The following is a 24281-nucleotide window of genomic DNA, read 5'->3' as shown; positions in this document are numbered from 1 at the left end:
GTTTTATTAACACAAAAACAGTACTTTGATTGGTAAGAAATTTTACAGAAAATTTCTGTGGATAATTGAATTTAAGTCACCAGCAGAAAAAGGCAATAGGTTTCCTCAGCAAAAAGGCAGCAAACTAAACCTCCCTCTTCTATGCATATTACTCAAAATTTCAGTGCATGCATGCCACTGCAAAAAAGCCATCTCTTCTAAGATGACAGTAGTATAAACTACTACTAAAAATGGGGGTTTGGCTCCACATCGGAATTGTGGTGTTGCTAAAGTCTAACCATATTATTTGCTTATCTACCAAAACCTAGCCAGAAACATCTTCATATTTCAGATGATGCCTATGATAATTTCCAATATAAAAAGGTGTGATTCGTAACATGCCAATTGCCAAGGGGTTGGTTACAAGCCAATCACAGAACAAATGTGATAGAGTATAAAAGCACTGTACTGGAGCACTGGAAGCTAACCACACCTTTCTCAGCTTGTCTGCTTTTAAGCTAGTTTTAGATAAATTTTGTTTCATATTCTAGCACGGAATTTCCTTTGTAATGGTCACATCTGATGTGGCTTTTATTCTAGAGAGGCTAAGCTTTCAAATTCATGTCTTTGTTTCAAGTTTGCGTTAAGAATCCCTTACACATTTCATCCATTTTCAGTTCTGGAAGTTGTGAAAAAACTGCCAAAGGAGAAAAAAATCCAACAGGGAATTAATAGATTGGCTTATACTTTCACTTAACATTTTTTCCACAAGCCTAAAACATTTCGCTTTCAATTTTTGTTTCAGTTCCTCTATAAACACCTTGTCATGCATAGCTATTATCCTCTAATATCAGCTATCTGAAGAGTCTTCCTTGGCAAATATGCAAATTACGTAGTGTTAACAAAGTTTTAGTATCAGATCCAGCAATACACGTTCCCCTCACCAAAAAGAAATGATCTAAATTGGGTTTCCTCACATATGTGAAACCTGTCTTTGAAAAAAGGGAGTTCCCTAGAAATTTTACTTATAATGCCATGGCAAGTTCCACCAAATTTGCAGACATACTTCCAGGTATCCCAAAATCTGTTTCGTAAAATACTACTTCTAACATTCAATAATTGACTTAAGGACATAATTTAAAAGGTCTGGAAAGCATTCAGATTCAGGGAAAGTAGCAAATCAAAGTGCTTTGAAAAGACGTAAGCAGTAAGATAGTCTCATGGTGAGCACTGAGGAAAAAAAGTGCATTAAAACAAATTAATTCTTAAATGGAAAGGATATAAGCTCTTTCCCTATTCCCACTCCCAAGGTGGAAGAAAGCAAAGCAGACTTATAATACATTCCAATAGTTAGGACAATGAACACATTATCTGAAGGTTCAAATCTGAAAGAGCTTGCTTTATTTCCTCAGGAAGAGGAAGGTCACTTTTTTCCATTAACATTTGTGGCTCACTCTTTACAAGCAGCAGCTTTTTGTTACACTTGTGAGGAAGGGGGAAATAAATCACAGATTATTACTAAAGACATTATGCAAATAAGTTCCACTTGTTTATTTAGCCAGCAGCCTGTTACCAGTGCTATATCTGAAGGAACACAGTCTCAAACTCAACAAATTAGTTGTAACTAATACTTATGTAAGGCATGATGTAGCCAACCACTACAGTTACCTAATGACTCATTTTCTTTAAAGTCCTGATTGCCTCTGTCAGAGAAATGTGTTTACGGTACACAGGAGAAATAAAAACAAAGTATTCTTTACAGGCTTTTTTTCCTTCTTTTGTACTGGCTATCCAAATCTCTTGACCAATATTGATTCAGTGAAAATCCTTCTACATTAATAGGAGAAGCCCCAATGACTTTTACTTCCAGAAGGGAGGAAAAAATTATCCCTCCTAATCTACTAAAACATTTTCTTGGCTAGTGTGTTGAAATATATGAGAGAAAATGGATTTTCAAAAGATTAGGATTTCTTTCCTGCAAGAATCTACTCAACAATTTTTCACACTGAAGACATGTACCCCAACAAAATTAATCTGACTAGATTAGTAAGCCCCAAAATATTATTCCCACAATACTGCTTCAGAAACACAAATTATGAGCCATCTCAATGAGCTGTACTACTTCTATACGAAAACAACACTGGAAAACTTCTGGATTGTCAGCTTCCATTAAAAAAATCCAAGCATAAACTCTTACACAGTAGTACATACATATTTTTCAGCAGAGTTGCGAATAATTATGGAAAACAGTTTTACTGCAAAATACTTCAGCACTTCACACAGATGTTTTTTGTTGTGCTATAACCTTTGTTAGTTGTGATACATAAAAAAAACCCCAAGGAAGTAACAAACAAGATCTTTGCCTACTTACTCGAATCAGGCATAATGCGAAGGTCACCTTCTTTATAATCGTCTAAGAGTTGGTACATGTACAAGACGGGGTCTTTCTCATAGGTAATATAAAACCATGTGTTCATAATAGGAGCTCGAGCCAAAACCATCCCCCTCCACTCATCTTTTGAGCCATCTTCTGTCTCAAACATGTGTTCCACAGCTTTACCAATCATTGTGTCTGCCAGGTGGGCATCACTAATCCGAGATGAAGCTGAAATGACAGCATTTCATAGGTTAATTCAAAAGCACAGACACATGTCTCAGTGAAAAGTAATCTATACCCCAATTCATAGACAAATTTGATTGGATGTTTGTGAATTCATATACGAAACAAACACTCTCCATTCCAGAGTCCACTACTGAAAAATGGCAGAACTTTGAAGAAGCAACAGCTTATTCTGTTGATAAACAAGTAATTACTTGGGTAAATATTGAACTTTAGGGTTTGAAAAACCCGCAGCTTAACAACCCAGTGCTAATTCTGAAAAATCAAAAATCCTTGTTACTAAACAAGGTATTTCACTTAGAAGATGTACTTTGCCCCCATTATTAACAGCACTTAGGCGAAGTACATGAGGAAAAATGTACCATTATTACTAACAGACACACACAGCAGAACAACACAGCCAAGATGGCTTACAGTTTAAATTTTGACAGAAGTATCAATGTTAACATCACACGCGTTCTCTGGGACAAGACTATAAACAAGAACTACCAAACTTACTGCATACTACTTAAAGACAGAAGACAGCATTGCATGTGCTGGTATCATCTAATCTTTGTGGAATCAAGAAAACTTAAATAGAGCATTTTGATTACCTGCCATGTGACAAAAATGAATATGGCTAATAACATTTAAGTGTTTAGATGTAATCTTGGGGGAAGTCTGGAGAGATTACTGGAGAACATTTAATAGTATATGCCAACTTATATGTATGTGAAGTTAGCAGAAAAAGCCCCAAACACTTACCAACTCTGTCTGGAAGAACTTCAAGTGCTGAAACTCTTTCATCTTTGTGTAGTTCTAGTCCATACACACAGTCAAATCCATCATACTTTATAAGATAGAGAGAGGGATTTACAGGAACTTGATCAAGAACTGTGCCCTTCCATTGTGTTACAGGTCCACTCCCTTCTTTCCATCCATGCTGTATTCTGCAGCCTACAATATTTCTTCGTGGCTGAGAAATAGGTTTGCTTGGTCCCACATTGTTTCTATGCTTTCTGCACACAGATACAAACATAATATTAAACAAGTATATATATATATATATATATATTCAAAACTCTACTCGAGACAAGAACTGAATGTTTCAGGATGGCAACATTTTATAGCTTAGTGCACCTTATTCAAATCAGGGTATAAAGCACATTACACTGTACTGGAAAAACGAAAAACACACTGAAGAGTGGTGAACATTTTTCATTTGCTTTGTAAGGTTAGTTTTCTTAGTAGTCATTTCTAAAACTAGCTTGTTTAAGCCAAAAGAACTATTTTAGCCCTTGCTACCCTGAATGCCAAAAGTAAAACTCACCTGATCAGGTCCCAGAGCACAAGGTTACCTAGCAGTATTAACTTTACTACCTTGTTGCTCTCTGCAGAATAAGTAAAATCCTGTCCCGGAGGAGGAAGTCAGTGGAAACAGTGCCTGATTAAAAATCTTCCAAGGTATTTGTTTTCCCTAACCTATGTTTTTCACCTGAAGAAAATTTAGCTTCCTTCTGCATTTAAATATATTTTTGACTCCAAGTATTTTTGAAGACACATGGTGGCAACAACACTTCTCTAGCATTCTTTTTTAATATAGTAAAAGAAAAATTATATGTAATGGTACTAGAAGGCATACTCCTTAACGGGGAAAATAAACTACATACACTTTCTTGTCCCTCCTCTATTTTCATGGATGTTGTATGGAAATTCCCTCTGGCGAATAACAGTTGTTTGGATCAACCGCCATGTAAGCTATTTGACGGTTTCAAATCACTGAAACAAGTTTGTTCTAACCAGTTCATAAAAACGCTAATTGACAATTTTGAGTACAAATGGAAGAAATCAACAATATCATAACAGTGTACTGGTGATAAGAAATGCATATTGTATCTATTGTAGCATGTTACAATGCACTTACTCATTCCTGAAAAGATTATTGAGAGGGGCATCTGATTAAAATTCTCATGAATGTCAACTAGTTGTAAAAGAAATTTTTGGGTTACTACTTGTAGCACACTTCATTTAAATGGCAATAAAATATGCACACCACTAGGATACTTAAAAGTAACATCGAAAAGAGAAAATCAGTGGTAGAAAATAATTTCTTCCTTAGAGACAGTGACCTTAGAGAAATACCTCTAAGAATGATGAATGCTCTGAGACAAGTCTCTATATGATCCAAAATAGACTAATAACAATCATCACACTGAAATCCTGGAAGCAGTCTTGCAGATAATGTACTAACTACATGACAGTGGAATGTGTAATGCTGGAGATGTTTTAATAACTATTAAAAACAAGATGTATGATTCCTTCAGCAGCCTGTCCCACCCACAGACTTTCATTCACCATAAAGATCTCAGCAGGGGGTTTGGTTAAATTTCACTTCTGTTATCATTTGACCTTTTCAGCAAGATCAAACTACAATTATTATATTCCTAACTTTGATAGCACAGGTTATTGAAGGAACTCCAATCTCTTCTGGTTAAGAGCCATTCTGCTACAAAGTTGGTTTTGCATAATTTTATGCAGCAACTAGAACACCCTTCCAAATTCTAGTTCTTGCTGAAGTGTATATATTTATATATATTTAATTACAATAGTCTCAGTAATAGGTTACTACTAAAAAATGACATCAGAGATCTGGTTCTTGGCACAATAAGTTTATTTTGCATGCAATTAGTTTATTCAGTTCTAATGGATCATAGTTCCATTCTAAAGTAGAATAAAGCAAACTGAAGATAAAAAAGTTAAAACAGATAAAACAGTGTCAGTTTTAAACAGTTTGTCTATGCTTCTGATGATCTCATCATTGAAAAAAGTAAAAATAACACTGTTCACGTTCAACCTCACAGTTAATTCTACTTTCTGCCTATGAAGCATAATCTACTTTAGTGTTTAAATAGGAATAATTAAGTGAAAAGTTTCACACATTTCAAAAACTGTGACGGAAAAAGACTAAAAAACTCAGTTCAAACTGGTAACTACCCCTAAAATGACTCAGAGAGTAAAAAGCATTACAAATTTCATTACAAGTCAAGTACCAGCCAGGTGTACTTGCAGTTCAAATTTTTGTTTGAAGGTTGTACTACTGAACAGCCTTTCACTCTCATTTGCAGTGATTCACACTGTAAAAAATGAGATTTTAAAACCAGTAAATTACCAAGGGAAACCTAATTCTTCTTGCATCTGAACATACAGTAAGAAAGCAAGCACACACCTCACAGATCAGTAAATAATAGTTATGAATATACTTTCATGTAAGACAACCAAGTAAACAAATCAAACCCCTTGTCTCCTCAACAGTGTGCCATTTCCACGACAGATCAAGTAATGCACATTAGCTTCTACAATCCTGTATTCAGATGGCCCAACACAATTTCTTCCTTCTGTTTCATTAGAACTATTTTTAAAACTCCACAAAGATTTGCTCTTGAAAACTGGATAATAATTTTCCTAGACATGTAAAACCTGGAGCCAGGAACACCAGAAAATGGCAAGTGCTGGAAATAGCTTGACACATCAGACACATCCTCATAGTTAATAAATGCCTTTCAGTCCCCCAAAGTTTCAGATTTCCTTCCTCGTCTTGAAGGCAGAGGCTGGTAACTAAAACCTGGTTATGTGAAAAGGTTGCACTATCACAACAAGATACTTCAGAAACTTTCTAGAAATTATACAGGCAGAAGGAAAACTTCCTAGATTTTAAAGTTGTATTTATATAGTCCTCACACAAACCTTTGTTTGGCAGCTGCTACCATGGAAACCAATCTAGTGTAGAACTGCACCAGACTGGTAGCGGAAAAATCAACCGCTACTTCATGGCTGTGCTTAAAAGACAAACTATCACTTACTAAAAAAAAAAAAATAGCCTATTGAATAAAGTGTGTGGTTCACTTAATTTTTTTTTTATCCCCCCTACCGATCTCAGAAAAACACCACAGGGTAGAACTATGAAAAATCAAACCAAACCAAAATAAAACAAAACCCAACCCAAACCAAACCAAAAAAAACCAGAAGGGTAAAAGAAAACCATACCCCTCACACGTGCAAAAAAGGCCTAACTGTGAAAATAGGAAGAAAAACTATAGAAGAGTATAAATGCAGTACAGCAGCAATGATCAGGACAATTTCAAGTCTTTCACGGTGCCAAAAATAAAAGTTATTGAAAATAGGACTCAAAACCTATTACAATTCTGATCTTATTATAGATTATCATTATTAGCAGAATAGTGATGAAAGAATTGTTATTAACTATTTTTCACAACATTCAGGTTATGATGCACACTAGTTGAACTAAAAGTTTTTAAAAATACTTTCTGCAGTCCCTCAAAACATCAGTTGTGAATTTCATCTTCAGATGCTGCAGGAACCAAGATTCCACGTTAGCTTAAGGTTGGATCAGAAATTCAAAATGGTTAAGTTCACTTGTAACTGAACTGTAGGTATAACCTGCACCTAAAAGTCCTTGAATTGCCAGCTAAAACAAATCTAGAGGGCATGTGAAGAAAGCATTGTTTTATGCTTACACTATTTTCTTGTACTCTTTTTTTATGCACCATGGGTGGAAAGAATGAGATTTGGGAGATTACTGTCTGATCTGATGCCAGTGAGGTCAGCTTCATATTGGCAGAGATCACCAGAACTCACTGACAGAGCACTTAGAAGAATTGCCTTGTAACCATGAGAACCATTTCCAAAAGTCTCAGCAGTTCACTGCTAGTTAGTAAAGAAGAGCTCAGAAAACTCATCCGTACTGCTAATTCTATCACACCCTCAACTACTGAAGAACTGTCCTGTTCCATCCTCTTGGCTCCTTACTCTGCCATACACCCTCTGAAGATGTAACAGTTCAAAATCTCCTGGACCGCCTCTGAGTGCCAGCAGGCTGATTTCTCCTTTTCTTTAAATGAGTAACTAAATAACTAAATCAGTGACAAAGTATGCATTAGTAACTGATAGTCTATGGCAACATCTCAGAATAGTATCAGCGTGTATTTTACATTGTCATTCATAACCTGCTTGTTTCTGGTAAACTACTATGCTCTACTTCTCTGTCTCATTCTCACACAAGTCAGTAAACAGGACAAAAATAATCTTGGTTTGGTACAAAAAACCCCTCTGCTAAATAAATAATTGACGTGGGCTAAATGAACACAAAACTAAGCTGGATGCTTGAGTTAAATGCCTCAAAATCACGTCACTTAGGATCAAAACTTCTTATGAGCCATAAAAGCCTTTATGCTAGCAAATTTACAGCCTATTTAGATATTTAAATAAGTGTATATCACCACAACAATAAAGACAAATCTAGCCACCCTCAAGTACAAAAGGCAACCCACCTCTGATAGTCTTCCCATCATACACTCCTTTCTCTGAGCGGTTGAAAGAGAACAAGAGAAATTAAGTTTTAACCAACTCTACCTGTCCCTAGACAAAAAAATGTTTTTCTTTGCCCTCTATGAAGATAGACAAGAATGGATAATGATGAGCTGGTGGAAGGAATTAGAGCAGTTTTACATCAGGTGTTGTCTCTGGGAAACAGTTAACACGGTTAGCAATGGTTAACTATGTTAATTGTAGAAAATAAGCCTGCCAAACAAATTGCTTTCAATTGATGCACCTTCATATGACTTTACACTTAAAATACAACCGGAACATTTTAGTGAGTTGCCCACTTACCCAGCTTAGATTTCTCCCATCAGAGATGTAGCCAGATATGAGATCTCACTGTTTGACACTAAGCCCACTTTTGCCTGGAACATTACCTCTATTTTCACACAACTACTCACCAATGCTCAGCTGCTACTATTTAAAAATGTTGTAGAGGGAAAAATACATGCCATGAATTTGTAGGATAAGCAGGTATCCTTCACAAACAAATAGCAGCCTTCTTACACAAGTATTTCAGAATATTCTTTGTTTTAGAAAGGTAAAAAATCCTTTTCAAAACTACAGTTGCAAGGAATGCAAGATCAGGCATATAAGATACTATATAAAATAATATTTCCAGGCTAACTGATCAGTAAGCATGCTTTCCATCTTTTTGTTGGCCTGGTGACAACGCATGAACTCTGTGCCAGAGAACAGAGGTCTTACAGTACACACAGCTAATTTCTGGCTCTCAACTGTTTCTGTTTGAATTTCAAAAAGAATTTCAAAATTGTATTCAAGGATAATTTCACATTAACAGTCAAAACAATGTTTAAAACTCTGTTTGTGGGGGACTCTTTCCTACCACCCTCCTGAAAGAAATAAATGCCTGACTCTACACACATATACAGACTGAATATTATTCCACATAATTTCCAAGAACAAAGTGAGTGGAATAATACAAATAAGCTTCTATAACAGTACTTCCATTTACAGAGACCTATGCTTTAGTAAAAATATTCATGACTTACTTGTGGGAAGTTCTTTTCTTCATCATGCTGGCAGACACTCCTGCATGACCTACAACAGAAATGATATATGACATTATTGAAAAATAAAGCATGTATACAATGCCAAAAAGCCATCTTATACAAGTCTTCCTTCTGAATGTTAAAATCTAAAGAATCCAAAAACTTTGTGTTATGTCTGATCAATGAACTGCTACAGTGGCAGAAGGCTCTGCAGAGACTGGCACAGGCTACAGGCTCCAGAAGCTCGGGGATAAACAGAAGGAGCAACCAACCTTAACTATTAAAAAGAAAGTTGAACTTAACAGGGACCTGTGTGGTCTCTGTTCTAGGAAAACGGCATAACAGTTGAGATGATCAATCAGCTGCAAAAGCTAACTGAATCAACTGGCTGTGTACTATTCATCCTTGAATTAATCAGAAGGTTGAAAATACATGTCTTCCTGAGTTAGCCAGACCATCACTGGGGAAGTATACACATATCTCAGCCAAACAGAGCACATAAAAACCAAACAATGAACAGAAGAGCAACAGGTTTGAGCTGGCTTCAACGCATGTATTCCCTCCCAGTAACCGGGGACACTTTGTGATGGCAAGCACATTATAAAGACCAGTAAAAAGAATCACATTTGTATGGAGATGCAATTACATATTGCAATTATTGTATTCTGTTAAGTACTGATGCTTTTACGCTCGCAAAATTCTGCTAAATCAAAAACTAGTAAAATGTCAAAAAAACTTTTAAAAAAAGGTATTAAAACATTAAACCCTCCCTAAAGGCAACACGTAAGAGAACCTGGCCACAAAAGCGGTGGACTCTTAACACTAACTGGCATCATGGCCATGATAATCTGTGACATGACAGAGTGAGTGTTATTTACTAATAATTCAATCATACCAGGAATTCTGATTTAGCACTTTAGCCAAAAATAATAGCTTGAGGTGACTTGCACTGTAAGGAAGGGTAGTGAAAAGACTGTTCAGAGTCACTGTTGTGAGCACAAATAAAGGGTGGAAAAAAAATAGGTGATAAATTTGAAAAAGAGGAATGGGAACATCCTAAGTGAGATTTTTAATAGAGGGAAGAACATTGCACTGATCCCAGTGATATTTTGGCATGAATATGAAAAACGGAAAACTTCTAGTAAGTTGGAGAGAGGAAAGGGGAAAGCAGGTTTGTGCTGGTTGTTAAAAAGCTAGTCGTGAACAGTAGTGAAGAAGTCAACAGAGGAGATACGCAAGAACAAGGTCACAGAAAAAACTTACAAAGGTCATATGATGTACACAGCTAGAATAATCTAAATAACTTCTCAGAATGTAAACTGCAGCCCCAGATCATATCCAATGTCCACATGTGCAGCGGTCATTTATCAAGGTCGACTCAAACAGATCCTGTTAAAGTGATGGCTGCTATGTGTGCTGGGGATGGTCAATGGTCAGAGCACGTCTGCCTTGATCCTAATTCTCCTACTCCTCAAACGGTACTGGTTTTGGCTAGTATAAAGTTTAATTCCTTCACAGTAGTTTGTATGTGGCTATATTTTGGATTTGTGCTGAAAACGGCATAACAAAGCAACGTTTTCGTGTACTGCTGAGCACGGCTTACAGAGTATCAAGGTCTCTTCTGCTCCTCAGACTGCCCTACCAGCAAGGAGCCCAAGGGTGTGCAAGTATGAAAGGGACAAAGCCGGGACAGCTGACCCCAACTGACCAAAGGGGTATTCCATACCATATGATGTCAGGCACAGCAACAAAACTGGGGAGAGGCTGGCAAGGGGGCTGGTGCTGGGGGACTGGCTGGGCATCAGTCAGGTAGTGGTGAGCAATTCTTCTCACTTGTATCACTTATCTTTCTGGGGTTTATTTTTCTTTTCTTCTTTTCTTCCCTCTTTTCTTTGCAATTTATTATTACACCTTTTTAATTATTAAACTGGTTTTATCTGAACGAATAAGGTTTCCTTAGGTTTGTCTTTCGATTCTGATCCCATTCCTACCTCAGGGGGGTGGAGGCAAGGGAGGCAGTGAGCAAGTGGCTGTGTGGTACTTAGTGGCCAGCTAGTGTTAAACAATGTAACTTTAGAGCAGTTTCTCCATTATAAAAATTAGCATGAATACCATAGGAATCCTTTTGTGGGAGGTTTTACCTTCTCAGAATTAGTTAATTTATCTCCAAACTAAAATTTTAGCTAAACCAGGAGATAGGGACCTAGAACAAAGGACCTGTTTATGGGGAAAAGGAGCAAATCAGGTTACTCTCACCATGGAGGAGACTCAAGGTTTAGTACTAAGGCCTCAGGATTATTCTACAAGCCCTGCACTGCAACAGGCAGACTTGCTGCGGGGCTGTGCTGTCTCCACGGCCAGGCAGCTCCCTGACAGCCACCAGGGAGGGATGGGGCAATGGAGATGGGATATACTCAAGAGCTGCAGATTGCCATGCTGAAATCTGCCACCGCCACGGAGCTACTGTGCAGAAAAGCTTGGTCAGCCATGGGCCAGCCATGCAGGTTTTCAGAGGGCTCAGGACAAAAGGTTGTGAGGTGATTCACACCACCAAGAGGCCACTGTCCCAATACCAACTGCTGTATTGCAATTGTGTTGCGATTTCTGTATATTGCTCTGCTAAATCAGAATGCTATGTAGTCTCAAATCACTTCAGCTAGTATTAAGATCTTAAACCTTCCTTGTCTGCAATATCTGAAAGAACCTGATCAGAGTGCTAGACTAACACATGTAACTCTAGTGTCTTATGTATGTAGGAACATGCCCAGAATTTCAACTATGGATGCTTAAATTAACACCTACAAAGGAATACCTGAGTTTCTCCATAGGTCTAACAAACCAGCTCCTCAAAACTTAACACTGTGTGCAGGTTCCAAGCATAGCTTTGGAATATACATGTCAAAACCTTTAATGACAATAGTGGCATCATAAAAGACAGGCAAGCACCATTAACCTTCAAAGTGTTAATAAGTATTTTATTATTTACATTTTCATGTGAAAAATTAAAGAGAATGTGTACAAAGTTACAGAAATGACAATTAAAATAATACTACATCTTATGTTACAACACTCAAGCTTGTATCAAATCCGCAGGACCCTATATTTCCAGATGTAATGATAAGTTAAATGCTTGGGTTTCAAAAATCAAGCCTTACACACCAATTACTACTGTGAAGATATTATTTGCAATTTTTGACTGTTATAAACTGCATGTTTATAAGAACAATTAACTGAAAATTAAAAAACAATATCAGAAAAAACTTGATTAGAAACCCAGAAGACTCTGGGACTAGATTACAACTATTAAACAAGCTTTCTGATCATATTGTCATCAGATGGTTGTGTTTTACTGATCTGTAATACAATAAAACATGTTTTATTAAAAATGTGGTGGTGTTTTATTAAGCATAAAACACTTCAATCTGTCCATATAAAGTAGTGTCCTAGTTCTGTTAAAAATAAGACCAGCTCTCTTTTAGTGATTTTTCTTTCAGCTAAGTTCTTCTAGGTAGCTGTACTTTTGAGTTTTTGCCTGCATATTTTTTTCCTCAGATGCTGTACTTGGTGCTGATAAGAGACCAACGGAATGTTCGTGTTTAGACTTATTATTATGGTAGCCAAGAAAGACTGATAAGTTTTCCCATGTTCCATTGTGAGAGGGGCGTGTTTGAGGAGGGGTGGATGGAACAGGTGACTAGAACTGACCAACTGAGGATCAATTAAGTATTCCACCCCATAACCGTCATACCCCCTATATAAGAGGGTAATCACGAGGGTCACTCTCTCTTTGACCACGGCCGGCATCTAGAGAGGACCCTGTCTGTCTGCCTGTGATCTACAGGCCTCAGGCCCTGCATCCCTGCAACCAGGTTCCAGTTTGCTGTGAAGTCCTGCCCATGACTTCTCGGGGCCTGAGCTGCAGCTGCTGGAGCCACCAGCTCCGCCAACCCAGCTCCTGCTGCTGGAGACACGCCAGCTCTACACACCCAGCTCCACCACTGCTGGAGTGACACCAACTCCACATCGAGCATTCAAGATTGGTTTTGTATATTTTGTATGTGTTCTCTACTTTTTAGTAGCATTAGTAAAACTCTTTAAAAACAACTTGAAGTCTAAGTCTCTCTTCCTTCTATCTTCCCTATCATCTTTCTGATCTAAAGGAAAAGGGGTGGCGGGAAGTAAGAGGGTAACAGGGATCATCTGCCACAGTTTATTGCCACCTTGCCTTAAATCGTAACAGATTTAATTGGTGGCCCGTACAGGGAAACACGACGGTACAGGAAACAGGACCGTACAGAGAGAGCGCGCCTACAGGGGTGAGATAAGAGAAATCGTGACAGGTTCTACTGGTGTTGTGACTCGGATTTGCATGAGAAATCATGACAGATTTTATTGCGCCAGAGCAGGGTTGGCATTTTGACTGAGACGGGCTGAGAGCAGTATCTGACAATTACTGTAAACAGCTTACTGGGTAGTGTGAGAGAGACTTTGATGTGCACAGTCTGTGTTTGAATCCTCTGGTGGGAGGAAATTTTGGGAAATGATAGATCTGTGTGCTTTACGGGTCACAAAGCATACTGTGGTTTGAGTTTGTTTTTAATTTTAGAGGATGCTGTTGCAAATCTATTTGGATTTAATAATGCCTTTTGTGGGGTTAATTCTTCTTGTTATTGTTTTTGTGTAGCACATTACTTTTGGAAGTAGAAATAATCTTGTTACAATAGCTTTGATTCTGGGTTGTGTTTCACTGATTTATGTGATTTCAGTTAAGTCAATGATGTATTTCTACTCATTGTTATCATACTTCAGGAGTATGCATTTCTGGAATTCTCCGGTAGAAGCAAAAGAAATTAAAGACCTGTGCCTTTCGTTTTCTCAGTTTCAGGAGAGAGATTTTAGGAGAGCTATTTAACTATTCTCTGTCTGTGTCATTACAGCAAATTACATATGCTTTTGGGAATTCTGAATATCTCTGGACTTGTGAGTGAAGCTTGTTGGTATTATTGGGTCTCTGAAGTGTGTGTCAGTCTTTGTTGGTGATAGAACTGTTTAGGAGGATTGTACTGCAGTCACTGAAACACCTGTGACTGCTACTGCACCCCCCTCAACAGATTCTGGAGCAGGTCCAGTTCCTGACCTGGATACAGCAGCCACTACAACTGCAACATCAGTTTCTGCATCCACTCAAACCCACACAATATGTAATGCGGCCATTCAGACTTCAGCAGTATTAGTTGCCCCAACAAAGAAGAAGCCAAAGAAAGCACAATTGGAATCCACTGTGAAGGAAGATGAAGAAGAGGAGCAGGGAGAAGAACGGGCATGTGAGTTGAAAAAGAAAGCTCACAAGAGAAAAGCTGCTTCCGTTTCTGGTGGGAGGCTTTCCAGCCAGAGGAGAAGGCATTCTTGTGTCTCCCTACCAGAAACTGTGCAAAGCACAAATTAGTGGTGCCCTGCCTCCAACCAGGTGGAGGAGAGGGACAATGACAACAGAGTTTATTGGACTGTGTGGATTTGGCGGCCTGGTACGTCAGAACCACATGAGTATAAAGCCCTTGCAGACACAGGTGTACAGCGTACAATGATGCCATCAAATCATAAAGGGTCAGTATCTGCCAGCATTGAAGGAGTGACTGGGGGATCTAGGGAACTGACTGTATTAGAGGCTGAAGTGAGCCTAATTGGAAAGGAGTGGGAAAAGCACCCTGTTTTGACTGGTCCAGATGCTCCGTGCATCCTTAGTATAGACTACCTAAGGAGTGGGTATTTTAAAGACCCAAAAGGGTATTGATGGGCCTTTGGTATAGCAGCTGTAGAGAGTGAGAACATTAAACAGCTGCCTATTTTGCCTGGTCTTTCTGATGATCCTTCCATTGTAGGACTGTGTAAGGTCAAAGAGCAACAGGGGCCAAGTGCTACCACAACAGTGCACAGATGACAATATCGCACCAACCGAGATTCCCTGATTCCCATTCATAAACTGATCCAACAGCTAGAGAGTCAAGGAGTGGTCAGTAAGACTCACTCACCTTTCAATAGTCCTATATGGCCTGTGCCAAAGCCTAATGGAGAATGGAGACTGTAGATTATCGTGGCCTAAATGAAGTTATGCCACCATTAAGTGTTGCTGTGCGGGACATGTTAGAACTGCAATATGAACTGGAGTCAAAGCCAGCTAAATGGTATGCCACAAATGACATTGCTAATGCATTTTCCTCTCTTACTTTAGCAGCAGAATGCAGGTCACAGTGTGCCTTTACCTGGAGGGGTATCCAGTACACCTAGAATTGACTGTCCCAGGGGTGCAAACACAGCCCTACTATCTGCCATGGACTGATTAAGACTGTACTGGAGCAAGGTAAAGCTCCACAACACCTGCAATACATTGATGACATCATCATGTGGGGTGATACAGCACCAGAAGTCTTCAAGAAAGGTGAGAGAATAATTCAAATTCTTTTGAAAGCTGGTTTTGCCATAGAGAGAGGTAAGGTCAAGGGACCTGTCCAAGAGATTCAGTTTCTGGGAATTAAATGGCAAGATGGGCATCACCAGATACCAGCAGAAGTGATTAACAAAACAACAGCTATGTCCCTGTCAACTAGCCAAAAGGAAACACAAGCCTTTTTAGGTGTTGGGGTCTTCTGGAAAATGCATATTCCAGATTACAGTCAGATTGTGCACCCCCTTTTACCAAGTGACTCAAAAGAAATGTGATTTTCAATGGGGCCCTGAGCAACAACAAGCCTTTGAACAAACTAAACAAGAGATTGTACATGCAGTAGCTCTTGGACCGGTCTGGACAGGATGAGGTATTAAGAATGTGCTCTATACTGCAGCTGGGGACAATAGTCCTACCTAGAGCCTTTGGCAAAAGGCAGCAGGTAAGACTCAAGGTCGACCTCTAGGATTTTGGAATAGAGGATATAAAGGCTCAGAGGCCAGTTATACTCCAACAGAGAAAGAGATACTGGCAGCATATGAAAAAGTCTGACCTGCTTCAGAAGTGATTAGTACTGAAGCGCAGGTCCTCCTGGCATCCCTATTACCAGTACTAGACTAGATGTCCAAGAGTAAGGTTTCTTCCACGCAGCATGCAACTGAAGCTACATTGAGTAAGTGGATTGCATTAATCACACAGCGGGCTCGAACAGGGAAACCTCATCTCCCAGGGATCTTAGAAAGGATCACAGACTGGTCAGAAGGCAAAGATTCTGGAGTATCCCCTGAAGAAGAGGAGGTGATGTATGCTGAGGAAGCCCCGCCCTGCCACAGACTGAAAAGCAGTATGCCTTGTTCACTGATGGATCCTGTTGTCTTCTAGGAAAACATCGAAAGTGGAAATCTGCTGTGTGGAGTCCTACACGACAAATCACAGCGACTGATGAGGGACGAGGTGAATCAAGCCAGTTTGCAGAGGTAAAAGCCATACAGTTGGCATTGAACATTGCTGAGAGAGAAAAGTGGCCAGTACTTTATCTCTATATTGACTCATGGATGGTGGCAAATGCCTTGTTGGGGTGGCTAAAGCAGTGGAAGTAAAATAACTGGCAGCGCAGAGGCAAGCCTATTTGGGCTGCCCCATTGTGGCAGGACATTGCTGTTCTACTAGAGAATCTGACTGTAAAAGTACCGCATGTGGATGCCCATCTGCCTAAAAGTTGAGCCACTGGGAAACATCAAAACAACCAGCAAGCAGATCAGGCTGCTAAGATTAAAGTAGCTGAGGTGGATTTGGACTAGCAACATAAAGGTGAACTTCTTCTGGCTCAGTGGGCCCGTGATGCTTCAGGGCCTCAAGGATGGGATGCAACATATAAATGAGCTCAGGACTGAGGGGTGGACTTAACCATGGACATTATTTTGCAGGTTATCCATAATTGTGAAACACGTGCTGCAATCAAACAGGCCAAAAGGTTATAGCCTGTGTGGTATGGGGGGTGGTGGTTGAAATATAAACATGTGGAGGCTTGGCAGATTGACTATATTATACTCCCTAGAACACGTCAAGGCAAGTGCTATGTGCTTACAATGGTGGAAGCAACCATGGGATGGCTGGAACCGTATCCTGTGTCTCATGCCACTGCCTGGAACACTATTCTGGGCCTTGAAAAGCAAGTCCTGTAGCTACATGGTACTCCAGAAAGAAATGAGTCAGACAATGGGACTCATTTTAAAAATGGTCTCATAACCAACTGGGTCAAAGAACATGGTATTGAATGGATATATCATATCCCCTATCATGCACCAGCCTCTGGGAAGACTGAGTGATATAATGGTTTGTTAAAACTGCTCTGAAGGCAACAGGAGGCAGAACTTTTAAAATTGGGATAAGAATTTGGCACAAGCCACCTGGTTAGTTAACACCAGGGGATCAATCAATCAAGCTGACCCTGCTCAGTCAGAGTTTTTACATACAGTAGAAGGGGATAAAGTCCCTGTGGTGCATGGAAGGAACATGTTAGGAAAAGCTGCCTGGATTGTTCCTGCTTTGGGCAAAGGCAAACCCATTCATGGGATTGTTTTTGCCCAAGGGCCTGGATGTACTTGGCGGGTGATGCTGAAGGATGGTGAAGTCCGATGTGTACCTCAAGGAGATTTGATTCTGGGTGAGAACACTCAATTTCAGACTGTATGAGGGTAATTGCTGCATGACACTAACAGTGTTCCATAAGTGTCTTTCAGGTTGATGCAGTGGTGGTGATGAACCATGAGCTGACTTCATCAAGTGGTGCCCAGTAACTCTCCTGAGACTGACATCTCTGACAATCCACAGGCACAAACTGCACCAGATTGCACATCATCTCTCCTGCCTAGAGAGACTTGCACTCGTGAACTAGTGAGATATGTATTTTTTTTGGTGTGTGTATGTACATTTGAAGACAGGCAGAAAGCAGTAGTGATTTGGGTATGACTCAAATGGTAGGGAATAAGGGGTGGAATGTCCTCGTTTCATTAAAAAACAAGACATTTTTGTGATTTTTCTTTCAGCCAAGTTCTTCTAGGTGGCTGTACTTTTGAGTTTTTGCCTGCATTTTTTTTTCTCACGTTCTGTCATGAGAGGGGCATGTTTGAGGAGGGGTGGATGGAACAGGTGACTAGAATTGAGGATCAATTAAGTACTTCAACCCATAATTGTCATACCCTCTATGTAAGAGGGTGATCACGAGGGTCACTCTCCAACCGTGACCAGGATCTAGAGGACCACGCCAGCTCCACACACCCAGCTCCACCACTGCTGAAGTGACACCAACTCCACATCAAGATTGGTTTTGTATATGTTGTATATATTCTCTATTTATTAGTAGCATTAGTGAAACTCTTTAAAACCTTCCAACTTGACGTCTAAGTCTCTCCTCCTTCTCTTATCTTCCCTATCATCCTTCCAATCTAAAGGAGAAAGGGTAGCAGGAGGTAAGTCAAGGAGATGCAAACTCGTTTTAAAGACATCTCAGGCGACATTATTGAATCATGTAGCACTTCACTTGGCTAGACAGTTGCAGAAATTGTGGCAACAGTTCACTGAATTATTAACATTTCTGGCCCCTAAAGCAGCTCCGAATAGGGTGATGGAACAGCACAGAATCCTTACATTTAGCATATTCTAATAACAAAGTCAAAATCAGAATGATCTGAAAATCTGCCTGCCTGAATCCTTCTTCAACCAGGAGAACTCCTTCAGCAAGTTTTTCCACTGCTACTGGAAAGCTGCAAGAGCTCCATAAGCTACTCACAGGCACAAAGTTCAATAACATCCAGAGTCTTGAGCTGTATCTAAATGTCACAGTTTAACCAAAGCTAGTGATCTAACCACGACAGCTGCTTACTCACTCCAATCCTCCACCTCCAAATAGGTGAGAGAATGAGAAGGGAAAAACACAGTTTAACAAAATACTAATATACCACCACTATTACTATGCACAACATAGAAATAGAATATAAACCAAAAGATACTTAAATCAATTCCTCACAAACTCCACCTGCATCAAGCAGCCAGTCCCAGGATGAGAGAGAACATATCAGTCCCAAACAACTGATCCTTGGGAGGAGGTAAAAGGGTAGAAAGGCCCAGAGGCCACTGCAAAATGGCAAAGGGTCAAACTAAAGGAACCCCTGAATGGAACTCAAATGAAATGAAGTAGAACTGGAACAGGTCTCCATCTCCCAAACTGGAAAACCCAGCTCTCCTTTAACATGAAAGGTGACACTAATGGTGTGGAATACTCTTACTGATCAGCCTGGATGTCAGCCAAGCTCTACCCCATCCACGCCTTCCTTCTTATCTACCTCGCACCCGCAGACAGAGAGGCCAGAAAGACCTTGGCTCCCAGATAGCAACTAAGATAACAGTAATAAGCTCTTACATTTTCTTTGTTCCAACTCAAAAATATTGGAAAGTTACTTGTAGAAAAACATTAACTCTATCCCAGGGTATCTTCTTGTTCTCAAACTAAACCAAATCAACAACCGTTCTAGCTATGAAGAAGGAAGGTTTCTAGCTGCATGAAGAAAATTAACTTGCTTTCAGTCAAACCAGCACACTAAACTTCAGGGAGGAGAAGAATGGCACAGAGAAAGGGAAGTGTTCAAGACATCAACAGTACCACTTTATTATTTATCACTCAGGACAGCATGTTCCTTATTGCTAACAAGATACACTCAAACAGTACACCTATAATCCTCACAATCTTCAGTGAAGATTTTGAAATCAGAAGAATTAAAGAAGCCAACTTAAGCAGTTCAGGCACATTTAACAGTAAGACAGTTTGATGTAGTAGCTGCATTGTTAAACACATGCACCCTCCCAAACATACTCCCAAATTTCAATGCCTGATGCCCTTCAGTCACCGAAAAACAAGAATTATGTCCAGTCAAACGGCAGTAACACACCAGAACTGCTTCTAATTGCTTCTTCTCCCACTTGTTACCAATAACATGTAAAACAAACACTTTAGAAGTAACTGCTAAAACAATTACAGATACTATTTATAAAAAACAATTAAAAAAAAAAATCAAGCAAATACATGTTTTATACACTGGTATTCAAGCGTGGAACCAGTTTCCCATCTATTACATAACGCTGCAACCCTCCAAATCACATCAATATGATGCACACACTTCTATCTATTCACAGCAACACGTGAAACACCATCTCCCTAATAGGAGCTTACACTAAAGTCCAGTGATGGCACAAGAAGATAGTACGTTCCAATAAGAAAAAAGCACCAGTAATAAAACTATAAAATGTATGCTGAACAGACCCTGTCACACAGATGAATAGCTATTGACTCCAAAGCACCTCTTTAATTATCTCTTGCTTGCAAAATACCATCTGACCCATGCCAAAATAAAACATTTATTTCAAGCAGCTAATGCAAGACAGTCTTTGAACGGCTCCAACATTATTCCTTTGAAGTGGTGAAGCCAATCACAACCAATTCACAATAAAAATATTTAGAAGTGTTTTTGTTTTCATTTTCCCTACAGGAATTAAGAAATTAATTGGAAATACTAAAATTCTTCTCATGTGTGAGGATCTCTTAAGTCCTGTGTATTTTGCTTTTTTTTGAGAGATTAAAAGAATTAAACCTACCACAAAATAAAACAGACATAAAAGTTGTTTATGTGGCAAGAAATCAGCTCTGGAGAAGACTCTTAATTAATTAAAACATTTTTGAGAGAAAAATAACATTTTTATTCACTTTTTAAACATACATATATATTGCTGAACTTCACATAATCATTATGGAATCTAACACCAGTAATGTGGCTTAAATTCTCCTGAAATCTTCAGTACTATCTAAACAGTCTAATTAACACTAGTGATTCTCTGTCAAGTGCTTAGTTCAAAGTAGAAAGGCATTTAAAAAATCCCAAGCAATTTAAGGGCACTTATCCTCATGCAAATCTTTAAAGAGAAAAAAACATCTGTGTACAAAGCCTTTTGGGGTCAAGCACAGTTTGGTCACAAGCAGCAATGTGACCCTAATCAGAGAACCATAAAGAAGAGTTATTTCATTTTATACAGCATGAATGCCATTGACTGAACGGGTTTAAATTAATGTTCTTTACCTACTTTTAACTATGGAAAAACAAGTTCTAACTAGAACACTCCATTAAATTCTGTACTTTAGATAACATTCAGTATGCTCTGTAGAACTAAATTGCTCTGAACAAAAAACCAGAAAAAAATACTGAACAAAAATAAAAAGAAACAGATCAGTATTAATCTTCTTTGTAATAAGCAGTGAAGACTCAGATTTTGATGGGTCTAAGGAAGGAGAAAATATTTGTGTTCCAGTCACTTACAAAGGAGCACAGAAACACATTTTTTGTAACAGAATGTGAACACAAACTTCAGCTCCCAGTTAAAAGCAAGACAATTAAGCATTTAATTATCACACGGTCTACATGTTTTTTGAGGCTTGATTAATTCCGCTGATAAGAGATCCTTAAGATTCAACAGCAAAACTAGAAACCATGTTTCTGAATACTTATACTTTACGACAAAGACAGAAAAAGGATTAGACAAAACACACTAAAACAAACACTTTTTCAGGATGTTGACTCCAAGGGAAGCATGCATGCCATTTCAGCTGGGAGGTTTAGGAGAAAAAAATACAAAGAAGGATGTGAGAAAGCCACTGGCAATGTGTTTATTATTGTCACATCAGACAGTGCCTTCCATTCACCCCAGGAAAATTAGACTCTTCAAAACACACCATGATATCTTATTTCTCTGAATATCTCCTGTGTTTACAACAATACGCAAAAGCTGGATTCTTTTAAGCTATATTTCAGAATCTTCTGAGGGAACAGCAGTAATCCCACAGGAACTTTGCTATGTCTGGTGGCTATTTCAGATTTACTTTCAGCAATGTAAGAAATATGTCAACATGCTTATTCACACCTAGTATTACCCAATGTAAATTCATAGAATCATAGAATGCTAGGGATTGGAAGGGACTTCAAAAGATCACCTAGTCCAATCCACCTGCCGGAGTAGGAACACCCAGATGAGGTTACACAGGAATGTGTCCAGGCAGGTTTTGAATGTCTCCAGAGTAGGAGACTCCACAACCTCCCTGGGCAGCCTGTTCCAGTGTTCTAGCACCCTCACTGAGAAGAAGTTTCTTCTTAAGTTTAAGTGGAACCTCTTGTGTTCCAGCTTAAACCCATTAGCCCTTGTCCTATCATTGTCTGTCACCAAGAAAAGCCTGGCTCCATCCTCATGACACTCACCCTTCATATATTTGTAAACATTAATAAGGTCACCCCTCAGTCTCCTCCAAACTAAAGAGACCCAGCTCCCTCAGTCTTTCCTCATAAGGGAGATGCTCCACTCCCTTCATTATCTTGGTTGCCCTATGCTGGACTCTCTCCAGCAGTTCCCTGTCCTTCTTGAACTGAGGGGCCCAGAACAGGACACAATATTCCAGGTGTGGTCTCACCAGGGCAGAGTAGAGAGGAAGGAGAACCTCTCTCGACCTACTAACCTTCTAATACACCCCAGGATGCCACTGGCCCTCTTGGCCACAAGGGCACGGTGCTGGCTCATGGTCACCCTGCTGTCCACCAGGACTCCCAGGTCCCTCTCCCGTACACTGCTCTCTAACGGATCGTTGCCCAACTTATACTGGAACCTGGGGTTGTACCTACCCAGATGCAAGAGTCTACATTTGCCCTTGTTATATTTCATTAAATTCTTCCCCGCCCAGCTCTCCAGCCTGTCCAGGTCTTGCTGGATGGCAGCACAGCCTTCTGGCGTGTCAGCCACTCCTCCCAGCTTGGTGTCAGGATCAAATTTGCTGATAGTACATCGAATAATACCGGCCCCAGTACTGACCCCTGAGGGACTCCACTAGATACAGGCCTCCAACTGGACTCTGCCATGTCGACCACAATTCTCTGGCTTCTTCCCTTCAGCCAGTTCGCAGTCCACCTCACTACCCAATCGTCCAGACCACACTTCCTCAGTTTAGCTATGAGAATGCTGTGAGAGACTGTGTCAAATGCTTTACTGAAGTCAAGGTAGACCACATCCACCGCCCTGCCATCATCCATCCACCTCGTTACATCTTCATAAAAGGCTATGAGGTTGGTCAAGCACGATTTCCCCTTGGTGAAGCCATGCTGATTGCCCCTAATGACCCTCTTATCCTTGATATGCCTTGAGATGGCACCAAGGATACGTCGTTCCATTACTTTCCCAGGGATTGAGGTGAGGCTGACTGGTCTATAATTACAGCATTAAACAGGTGATCACTAAACTCAAAAAGGTCAAATATAAGTGTAAACACACAGGTAATCACAATTTATTTCACAATCAATAATACTGCACAACGTTAATTAAAAAAAAAAAAAAAAGCCACATTCCCTTATATCAGAGACAGGTCTACATCAATTAAAAAGATAGGCACACTGCCATGCACAGGAATAGCTGGCTGATCTACTGAAACTGTATCCTAGAAAGCAACTCTATACTTTGCACAAACTCACAGAGGCTGTAGCCACGTACTCTACTGTTGTGAAGAAATAAGTCTAGCTTTCCTTCTTTTCTCCATCTCCCCTTATTTCTCAAGATTTATCTATATTTCCAGATTGTTTTTTGTAACCTGCACATGATTCAAGAGTCTCCTAGAATCTCACGATTTTACAATTAACAGATCAAATATAAAGTTCACAAATTATTTCTGTGCTTTTACCATCTTTTAATAAGGAGGAAAAAGAACAGAACATACCAATGCTGTATTATCTACTCCCAGCTGATCAGTGATGCTGTAAAGCACAGTAAATCCTGTTTAAAAGTTACTTGTTAGTGTACAAGACTTTCTTTTACAGCTGTTCTAGTGAATCACAGAATGGATCTCTAAAGATCACCTAACTCAACCTCATTGCTATGGCGAGGCACTTTTCACTGGATTAGGTTGCGTGAAGTCCCATCAAGCCTGACCTTGAACACTTCAGTGACGGGGCAGCCACAGCTTCTTTGGGTAACCTCTTCCAATGCCTCATCACAATATTTTTTTTTACATTTATATGTGATCTAAATCTGCCCTCGTTCTGCTTGAAACCCCTTGCCTTGTCACTACGGATTTTGGTAAAAAGTGTCTATCCATCTTTCTTATAACCCCCCCCTTATAAATTGAAGACCGTAATAAGGTGCCCCCAGAGCCTTCTCTGGGCTGAACATCACAACTCTCTTGGCCTTTCTTCATAGGAGAGGTGTTCCAGCCCTCTGACCATTTTTGTGGCCTTCCTCTGGGCTCGCTCCAACATGTCCATGTCCCTCG

At 39.6% G+C, this 24281-nt stretch overlaps 1 protein-coding gene across 4 annotated transcripts in view; it reads right to left on the bottom strand.

The window, feature by feature from the left end:
- SPIN1 (spindlin 1) overlaps positions 1-24281 on the bottom strand; it is a 61709-nt gene that overhangs the window by 3926 nt on the left and 33502 nt on the right. For all 4 annotated transcript variants that reach the window (XM_065860286.2, XM_065860285.2, XM_065860283.2 and 1 more), the window contains exons 3-5: positions 8989-9037; positions 3344-3597; positions 2351-2584 (exon numbers count right to left, since the gene is read on the bottom strand). In XM_065860286.2, coding sequence (XP_065716358.1) covers positions 2351-2584; positions 3344-3597; positions 8989-9037 — 537 coding nt within the window. The remainder of the gene's footprint in view (positions 1-2350; positions 2585-3343; positions 3598-8988; positions 9038-24281) is intronic.

This window comes from Patagioenas fasciata, chromosome Z, assembly GCF_037038585.1.
Source record: "Patagioenas fasciata isolate bPatFas1 chromosome Z, bPatFas1.hap1, whole genome shotgun sequence".
NCBI classification, from domain to species: Eukaryota; Metazoa; Chordata; class Aves; order Columbiformes; family Columbidae; genus Patagioenas; species Patagioenas fasciata.
Note: the sequence above shows the minus strand (reverse complement) of the source record. Positions and strands in the feature narration are given on the sequence as shown.